Source organism: Dreissena polymorpha, chromosome 13 (genome assembly GCF_020536995.1).
Source record: "Dreissena polymorpha isolate Duluth1 chromosome 13, UMN_Dpol_1.0, whole genome shotgun sequence".
Lineage (NCBI taxonomy): Eukaryota > Metazoa > Mollusca > Bivalvia > Myida > Dreissenidae > Dreissena > Dreissena polymorpha.
In genome coordinates this window covers 71,247,479-71,257,907 of record NC_068367.1, presented here as the reverse complement: position 1 = coordinate 71,257,907, position 10,429 = coordinate 71,247,479, and the positions used below count along the sequence as shown (strand labels likewise).

The following is a 10,429-nucleotide window of genomic DNA, read 5'->3' as shown; positions in this document are numbered from 1 at the left end:
GATCCATGTCGCCTGCGTGATGTTCATGACAAGCGTCAAGTGTACCGATAGTTGACATACGCATGCACAAGAGATCCATGTCGCCTGCGTGATGTTCATGGCAAGCGTCACGTGTACCGTTAGTTGACATACGCATGCTCAAGAGATCCATGTCGCATGCGTGATATTAATGGCAAGCGTCACGTGTACCGTTAGTTGACATACGCATGCCCAAGAGATCCATGTCGCCTGCGTGATATTAATGACAAGCGCCACGTGTACCAGTAGTTTGTATACCCGTGTTCAAGATACATAACACACGTGTTATATCAATTACAAGCGGTACATATATAGCCTTGTTCAAGAGATCGATGTCGCCTGTGTGATAGAAATATCAAGCGCCACGTGTACCTTTAGTTGGCGTACCTTTGTTCAAGAAATCCATATCACATACGCGATATATCAAGCGTCACGTGTACCGGTAGTTGGTGTTACCTTGTTCAAGAGATCCATGTCGCCTGTGTGATAGTAATATCAAGCGTCACGTATACCTTTAGTTGGCGTACCCTTGTTCAAGACATCCATGTCACATACGTGATATTAATATAAAGCGTCACGTGTACCGTTAGTTGACATACGCATGTTAATGAGATCGATGTCGCCTGCGTGATATTAATGGCAATCTTCATGTGTATGGGGTAGTTGACATACGCATTATCAAGTGATCCATGTCGCCTGCGTGATGTTCATGGCAAGCGTCACGTGTACCGTTAGTTGACATACGAATGCTCGAGAGATCCATGTCGCCTGCGTGATATTAATGGCAAGCGTCACGTGTACCGTTAGTTGACATACGCATGCTCAAGAGATCCATGTCGCCTGCGTGATATTAATGGCAAGCGTCACGTGTACCGTTAGTTGACATACGAATGCTCAAGAGATCCATGTCGCCTGCGTGATATTAATGGCAAGCGTCACGTGTACCGTAAGTTGACATACGCATGCTCAAGAGATCCATGTCGCCTGCGTGATATTAATGACAAGCGCCACGTGCACCAGTAGTTTGTATACCCGTGTTCAAGATACATAACACACGTGATATACCAATTACAAGCGGTACATGTACCGGTAGTTTGTATAGCATTGTTCAAGAGATCCATTTCGCATCTGTCAACTCCATGAGCGTGCCAACCGAGATGTGTGATGAGATTCTCGCACGAGTGAGCCAAAGGATAACGAAACAGCGCAACAACTACAGACTTCCAATTGAACCAGGGATGAAGCTATCAATTGCGCTGCGGCATCTTGTGTCTGGCTCAAAGTACCGTGATATGCGATTCGGCTGGAGGGTACCCCACAACACTATTTCTCTTCTCGTGCTAAAAATAAGTACCGCTTAATTTACTATAGTGTTAAAATAAATTTTAAAAAGGCTTCTGTTAGTCATTTTAATATTTTTATATATTTTAATGTCTACGTCTAGCATCAGTTTATATGAATTGCATTGTGTTAAGTTATTGGTATAGGATAAAAGGCAAATAGATGAGTGCGCGCATTACAACACTAACCTTCTAAATTGTATATTGTAATTAGTACTGTCTTGTGCGCATATCTTGAAATGCACACAGTTATAAGAACATTTTATGAAGTAGTATATTTTTACTTTATCATCCACTCGCTAAAAGTCATGGATTATCTACTACATGTGTCATACACTTATAATCCACGCGAGCTTATTATACTGTTATCTTTTACGCGTCAGGTCTGTAGAGCAGTCATAGATGAGTATGCTGACGAGGTGATGCCGTTGCCAACAACAGCTGCCGATTGCACGCGAATAGCGGACGGCTTCAGGGACAGCTGGAATATCCCCCATACTCTTGGTGCTATTGATGGCGAACATATTGCTTGCAAATGTCCACCAAGATCCGGGTCTACGTATTTTAATTACAAGAAGTACTTAACCGTTGTCTTGCTAGCCCTGTAGGATTCTGAGTACAAGTTCGTCTGGGCTGACATCGGAGGCCGTGTTGCTGCATCCGATGCACAGTTGTGGAACGATTCCGACCTGAAGGCAGCAGCTGAGAACGGAGACCTTAACCTGCCAGAACCTGAAGTTTTGCCACATGATTCTGAGGATGTGCCCTACTTTTTCATCGTTGTACGTTGTACGTTGGTGTTCGGTACTTTTCCGTTTCTCTCACGTTGGGCGAACGTTTTGTCCGGTACTAATGCATTTCACTGCCGTTTTATCCGGTAGAAGTCCTTTACTCGCACAGTCATATCCGTTAGCCGACCGTTAATTATAAGGTACATTTCCGTTTAACGTTCGTTTTTTCCCGTTATAGCACCGGTACTTGTGCGGTCATTGTGTGTTTCCTACGCTTCACACACCTTTTGCGAGAATCTTGAGCGGCAAAGCAGGTAATTTAATCACCGGATAATCAAAATCTGCATTTTTGTGCGTTTTTTCTCCGTTGCATATTCGTAAGTCGGTCTGACCGGGCCTTGTAATTTTGTAATTTGCTCAATTCGTTTCTATCTAAAATCATTACCCATATAAATCGCGTCTATTCGACGTTAACCGGTTTCATAATAACAAAACACATTTCACAATGTATAGGCTCAAACAAACTTGGAATACTTAGGCACGGCCGTTAATCACGCGCGCCACCTCTTTTTTGCGATGCATTAATAAATGAGCCAATGCTACTTCCGAGGTGGCGCTAATGAGCGGATGTTATGAAACAGTACGGATAATTGTACAAGGTGAGTAGGTTTTTTATGTTTTTTTCGACATATTTCTCATTATTTTAAAATTCGGGCAATGTAGTGCGATTCGGCGAAGATTTATTCATCTACAAATGTACAGACACATACAATCACAGCCCACTTGGAAACGTGAGGACCTTTATAAGTTGTTGCATGGTGAAGTTCTAAAAATAAATCGATGTATTTTGCCTGTTTGACGATCAAATGTCTATCCAAATAAATCTATAATGGCATCAAACAATTGCTTCGAAGACGTACAAGTTGTTGCATACACAAATACACTGGCTTCTGGCCGATCTTTTTGATAATTATGACATTTTCAAAAAGAGATGGAGCCAATGCATAGGAGGTGGCGCTCAGGACAGGAGGTGGCGCCAATGCACATTTTCAGCAATTTTAAAGTGACCTATTTCATGTAACAGTTTCTGCGTATTATTATTAAAGGACTGAAAGTAAATGTTCGTTAAATAAAAAAAAACTATCAGGTGAATTTTAATGAGTATGTTCGTGTTCTAATTAATGCTTTTCATTCACTTATGTTATTTTATTATTTCTATTTTCATGAATGGTATAAATAAAGAATCGTGTATTTGGTCAATATTAAAAACTTAACTACTTACCAGTGCTCGTTGCATATGTTCAAGCTGCATAAGTATATTACGCTAAGTTAGTATGTTCTATATCTCATTTAGTATGTCACTGGTGATTAATATTTGGCAGTGGGTAGTCGTACGGCCCCGTACGGCTAGACATGAGGCTAGCCGTACGGCTCTGTACGTATAGCCTTTCCTATGGAGATTGTCTAGCCGTAGGGCTGTTATGACACATAAATATATTGATTAATTATTGATCTACGTGCAGATTCCGAATGTCTAGCCTTTAAACTGAACTCCAAATATAAATGCTACAAATCGGTATAAAGTACGAACATGTCAACAAAGATTCTAAACCTCCAAATTTTCGGAGCGTTAGGATCGCGCGCTTCTTTCGTACGCCTTCATTCCTTAGTTACTTTCATTGTTAAACCCTTTTTTCTATCGTATACAGAATTTTATTCTCCTAAGCAAGATGTAGTTTTAAAAACTGAACTCCAAATATAAACGCTACAAATCGGTATAAATTAAACGGTATGGTATTTGCAAAAGTTAAAGTTAACTCGCCGGGCTGCCCAAATCAAAAGAAAAACTTCATATATATTTATATATCTGAAAACTACGAAACCTAGGCTTTCTAATGATTTATAATTTGTCAAAATCGGCCGAGAAAGGAAAGTATAATTAAAAAAAAGACTTTAGTGGGTACATCAAAATGAATAACCTCGGCGCCTCGATGTTCGCTAATCGATAACTACCGGTCACGTGAATAAGTTACGATACGGTTAAACGCGCGGGGGTAAAACATAAAATGTTTATTTTTTGTGTTTAACGCGCTATAAATCCATAAATAACAACGGAAATATAATAAAAGTTATATTTTTGAAAGAGGAATTAATAAGCAACAAGATAACGTATAAACCAATAAATCGGATGATTACTTTTTGCATAAAATAGTATTTACTACAGTAAGGGTCAAATACTCGATTCAACTCCTGTCAATATACGCTCCGTGCCGTAAAAGATGAAGAATTTTTAAATTTGTATGAGCTTAAAATAATTATTACTGATTAAAAGCACTGAATGATAATTCTAATCTTTACAAGCCGTACGGTTAGACAATCTCCATAGGAAAGGCTATACGTACAGAGCCGTACGGCTAGCCTCTTGTCTATCCGTACGGGGCCGTACGACTAGCCACTGCCTTAATATTTACCTCTTTTTACAGATGGGAGTTTTTAAGGGCAGGAAACGGAAAGGCTTGGTCCTAGCTTCACGGAAAAGATACAGTCTTTGTAAAAAGAGAAAGAAGCCTGAATTTCAACAAAGAACATCTGAAAGAAACCCGGGTATGAAACGCGTTTTCACGAGTACTCCATGTAAGACACCACATAACAGAAGTTTTACCATTTTCAACTCTCCGCTATATAAAAGAGCAAGATTGATGTCACCAATCAAACAACAAGGTGGTTCCCCATTTTTTCCAAAGGTAAAGCAATCGAGAAAATTAGATTTTATGTCAGAAAGAAATGACAGTTTTGGAAGAGAAAATACTAATTCTTCATTAGACGAGACGTACCTATACTCAGAAAACGGCTTCGGAAACTCGCGTTTAATGACGTCTTTCGCGGAAGGTGATGTAGCCTCTGAAACGGGTAGCATATCGGTCATTGAAAGGGATATTACGTGTGAGGAATTCACGGCAGATGACAATACGTACACATTATTTATCGACGCTATGAAGATCCTCCGTGAGCAAAGTGTCGATGGGGAAATTGTTTCGTTTTTAAATTTAGTATCAAGTAGACGATTTCCGTTAGATAATGTTGCATTTCAATTGTTTTTAGATGTTGTTAAATGGTTTGACTGTGAAGACGTAAGAACCATGCGCTATAATGACACAACTATGAAGTTTTTCTGGCTGGGAAAGCGCTTGTTTGGGGGACGTTTTTTGCGTTTTATGGCTGGTCCAAAACACGAAACAAGTATTTTACAAGGTCATTCTCAACTGCATCCGAGTTCGTCAAAAATAAACTTTGCATGTCCAAGTAATAGTGTGTTATCACAGTTTAATCCACTTGGCTTTGAATTAAATTGCGACGTGAGCACCGGCTTAATTGATCACATGCTAGATCTAGTAGCGAAAAATTCTAAAGAAACAATATCATATGTTTTGATGTTTGACGGAAAGAAAATTAAGCGCGGCGCAGATGCTGATTTGTTGGGGTTTGAAAAAGAGCCATTGTCTGAAAAAAAGCTGAAATTCGATTCTGATATTGCCATAGTTTCGACAATGCTGCAAAAATCTAAAGAAATTGAAGCACTGATGGAATGTGGCAAATCAATTAATGATAAGGTAACTAGTGACCTTTTTCAGGAAATAATGAAATGCTTTAAAGTTGTCTCCAAGCACCTTATGGCTTTAAGGCAGCTTAAGAAAAACAAGGAAATGGCATTGCACAAGTATAAGGAAAAAATTCACAAGAATTCTTCTCTGGCTAAAACGTTTGAGTATGCGATTGATTCCTGTAAAACAACGCTGTATTTAATAGATAACTGTGTGGCTAGTCTGCTAGACGTTCAATTTGTTATATGCAAGACAGGAGCGTACATCAATGGTTGTTTAAAGTTATTTCCGAGACATAGGGGTGAAAGTGTGAATGTTAATAACCTTGACAATGTAAAGATGTTAAAAATTGAGCAAGCTGACAATCTGCCAACAGAGCAAGTAAAACAGAAGACGGAAAGATGGTATAAGGACAGACATGAAATGAAAATCACTGGAAGCACAGTGTATTCGGCTATTGGTTTAGACGGACTTAAACGATGTCAGTCACACTTTGATGGCATTATAAGTGGTGTGCACTCCGACGATTCGACAGAAGCACAAAAGAAAGCGATGAATCACGGAATTGCATCAGAGACTCACGAAATCGCAACACTCGCAGGTATTGTAATGCCGTTCTTATTCCCGAACAGTATCTATTGTGAAGAAGGATACTACATTGAAAATAAAATGATGGTGTCTCCGGATGGCAGTCTTCGTGATAATACGGGATTGAATGTAGAGTGTGCTTTTGAAGGTAAAGCGCCACTGAATGAAATTGTAATGCGGTGTCTTCAGCATTACAGTGTACCTGCGAGATACATCCCTCAGACAGTTTTAGAGGCAAAAGTTACAGGTTCTACCAATGGTACTATATATATGTGCTGGACTTCAGAAAGTACAACAGTATTCAAGGTTCCTTTCAATAAACAAATTTGTTCTTCCATTGAAAAAAATGCACGAGATATATACACAGCTGATGTACCAAAGCGCCCAACACGAATACCAATAGAAACAAAAGTGCTCAAGGAACATATAAAGACACATGCTAAGAACTGCGAGTATTTAGGAGAGTTTCCGTCTCTCTTTGGAACAAATGTTGAAAACTCCCATTCCGAACAATTAAAAATGAACGATTCCAAGTCATTTTCATACAAAGAGTTAATAACGTCGTTGGACAAATGTTTACAAACATTAAATGACGTATACAACTTACAAAGAATGTATGCATCACAAGTGCTTGTGTATTTACTTGCCGACCTCGACAGACTGTGGAAGCCAGAGCTACCACATGCAGTACCAGTTATGTACTGTTATAGAGGATATAGTTTGCCTATGGACATTGCCAGAAAGTTGATCGAACATTGCATTCATGCATGCATTCAAAGAGGATTACACGTACCTGTTGTGTCTTCAGATGGCGAATTTGTGCAACTGATGGTTCAAGGAAAAAACGGACAACCACTTACAACACATCAGCTTAGTAAACAAGTTTGGACAGAGGTTTGCAAACTCAAGAAAAACGAAATACTTAAGTTAATTTCAAGTGTCAACATAGCACACAGAATCTACACTGATGACAACGGTCGTTCATTTATAGAAAGCATAAACAACGGGTTCAAGCTTAAGACGCCGAGGGATTACATGAAAACAAATGTTAAACGAAGCAGATGCTCGTTTGTTTCTACTCAAAACGAGGATCACTGTGACAAGCAACAGTCGAACAATGACCATACTATAGAACCGTTTAATGACCTTGCAGATCACACGATGTCAAATACAAACGCTCACAATATTCCCGACTGTGATGATACAATACCATACGAATTTGAGGAAACGTTACGTGAAATGCAAAATAAGAGTCAATGCTATGTATTAACTCTTAATGATGGGAAAGAAATATGCTACTTGTTGAAACAAAACAATCATATGAAATGGGTGAACAAAACGCCAGAACAAATGGTCGATATGCTCATGACTAATCCAAGTCAATTACTGAAAAATGAGTTATTAGATGTTTCAAAATATTTAAACTTAAAACTAATAGGAACGGAAAATGAACTGAAAATAAAAAATGTTACGAAATGTTATTTACTCACTCAGCTAAGAAATCTTCTAGGCTCAGATATGGAAGAGGAAAACAAGATCACAAGACCGAAACGGACACAGACAGTGAAGCAACCCAAAGCCTTAAAAACAATAGCAATGTCGGTTCTAAGGAAACCAAATTATCCTAAACAAGCTCTAAACATAGCTTATGCTACGTACATATGGCCTGAAAAACTAACAAATTGGAAATCAAATGGGAAAGTTGCCAACCGAATTAAGGTTTGTGGGCCACAGGAGAACGACGATGTGTATTTTGAACCGTACTATCTTCCGGAATTTGATTCAAATATGGATGATTTTAGAATTTATGCGTATGACAAAACTCATTTAGGTACAAACCTCAGGAAAGCTTTATGCTTAGACAAGATATCGGGTATTTCAGTAGACGCATGGGCATACGTTTCTAAGACTAAACCTGACGTGTTGCATCCATCCGTTATTGAAGTTACTGATGGGAAGATACTTGACCAGATGAAAGAACTACTGGCCAAAACAATGGTCAGCATTGCAGTAGAAGAAGAGATGACTAAAGGCGGATTTATAAAAGAAGCAGAATTGTGTAAATTGATTCGGGAAGGTTTATTTGAAGCCGATGACATGCCAGGAATACCGGCTTTCGAAAGATGCAAAAGACGTTTGGCACTAATTGAATGGCTTAACAAAGACGTCAATTTTGGAGCTTTTCCGCCGTACGGAAACTACATAAAGGGCATGTCTCATATCCTGTATGAAGGATTACGAACAAGTCAAGAAGGCAAACTGTACTTATATGCCCTTGCGAATTCCGGGACGTACTGCGTACGTGCACCCAACACACTTTGTAGCGAGTCGTTCTTCTCGTCAATGCAAGAAACAGATCCTTGGGGTCAAGGGATACTAAGTTCAAGCGGAGTCCAGAAGCATATATCGGACTTCACAACAATAACTTCAATGAAAATGGAAGATTCACGGTACTTAGATATTAAGTGTTATTTAATTCCATGTATCACAAATTTATTGAATTTCATGTATCACACATTACTACCAATTACACATATAAACGGACTATACGTAACACTGTTACTAAAAGATAATATTTTCTTAGGGTGAACAGTTTTTATTAACAGTTTCAATCATTTTGATAAACGAATGTGTCGGTTTATTTTCAGAAAATAAAGTAACATTGCACTGACGGACATGCATGAAACGTTTAAGTATGTAGATTCTATGGTGTTCATACTCGGTAATCTAAATTTCAGAAACATCTTCATTAAGACTAAACGTGATGCAGCGTACCCCAATCCGACTGTCGATATGCCTACAAGCCCTACATCTGTAGCAAATCCAGTAGAACGCCGCCCTGAAGTAGTTTGCAATTGCCGGGAAAATAGATATATTCAATGCATAGTTCCAAGGTAAGTTGCTGTCTTTTCTTTTATTTTTTTTATTCCGTTGTTTGTAAATAATCACATTATGTTCTTGTTTTATATTCAGCCTGTGCTTTTAAAACCGCACCAAATTTATAGTTTGAATTATCATGTCTTCTAATGTTTATTTTCAGGGATCATTATTTTGACACCCAAGCCCGAGCCAGATTATTAAAGAAAGAAAAAATATATCAACCGAGTTCGTCGAGCACTGTGAGGGGTGAGCAACCCATTCGAGCACAGTACGGATACAAAATTAACGAAGCAAAAATGTTACCTTCTAAACGTATTGGCATATATCGTGTTGGTGATCATGACTTTGACAGCAATGCCTAAGTGCTGAGCAAATGAAAAGTAATAACTGAGATACATGTTATAAGCAATGCATGTCGCGCATAATTCATCAAATGGAAAACTGTTGTTCACTTTAGCATTAAAAAAACACTTTAAGCTGTAAATAACATATTTAATCATTGTGTGAGCTGTACAAGTTTAATGGTTCTGCCAAAACCGTTTCGTTTGTTGTTGTTTTGTACTTTTTTTGACGTTTTAAAAAATAATACAGTCTTATCACGACAGTCAGTTTGGTGTTACATTGGTAATTGACGGCTCAGGTACTACTTAAATAACCCCGGGTAGTCTTAAGTTCACCACAGTGGATCCCGGATACGGCCATATTCCGGGGTATCTTTTAGCTTATTCTCCGTACCCCGGATACTCTTTTGTATACTTGATGTAAATGGGATATATCTACTCTTTAAGTAGTTCCTGAGCTGACGATCTCCAATTGTTGTTGTCTCAATTGGTTGTTGTTGGCCTAGCGACTATTGAAAAGTACCGCGGGTACTCTGAAGTATACTAAAATGTACCCCGGGCACGGAAAATACGCTTACAGGCACGCGGTCATACAATGGGATACTTTTAAGAATATTTTCCGTACTCCGGGTCATTTGTAGTTTACTTAAGTTACCCGGGGTACTTTAAAAAAGTACATGGACCGGAAATGACTTGTCGAGCGTCAGGTATCATACGCACTCTTTTCCTGGGTTTACCAGTACTAAGTGAACTTACTTATGCCGTGACGAGCAACTGCCAAACTTTTATCAGATATATAATAAATGTAGAATGTATTGCATCACCAACCTCCACACGTTACGTTTCCGGGCCGGTACTTGAACCAGCGATCCTCGGATTTGTAGTTCAATGCTTAACTGTATTTCTAGTACTACTGGCAAAGCCGCACG

General features: G+C 38.9%; 2 protein-coding genes across 2 annotated transcripts; both read left to right on the top strand.

Moving 5' to 3' along the window:
* The first annotated feature begins 2,626 nt into the window (after nt 1-2,626).
* Nucleotides 2,627-6,599, top strand: LOC127854757 (uncharacterized). The gene is made up of 3 exons (XM_052389813.1): nt 2,627-2,748; nt 4,573-6,427; nt 6,469-6,599. The coding sequence occupies exons 2-3, from the start codon at nt 4,573-4,575 to the stop codon at nt 6,597-6,599; spliced, it is 1,986 nt and encodes a 661-aa protein (XP_052245773.1). The 5' UTR covers nt 2,627-2,748.
* Nucleotides 6,600-6,879: 280 nt separating this feature from the next.
* LOC127855207 (uncharacterized) lies at nt 6,880-9,661 on the top strand. Its single transcript, XM_052390624.1, has 3 exons — nt 6,880-8,729; nt 9,018-9,173; nt 9,320-9,661. Exons 1-3 carry the CDS (start codon nt 6,892-6,894, stop codon nt 9,519-9,521), a joined length of 2,196 nt encoding a protein of 731 aa, XP_052246584.1. The 5' UTR covers nt 6,880-6,891; the 3' UTR covers nt 9,522-9,661.
* The last annotated feature ends 768 nt before the right edge of the window (nt 9,662-10,429 follow it).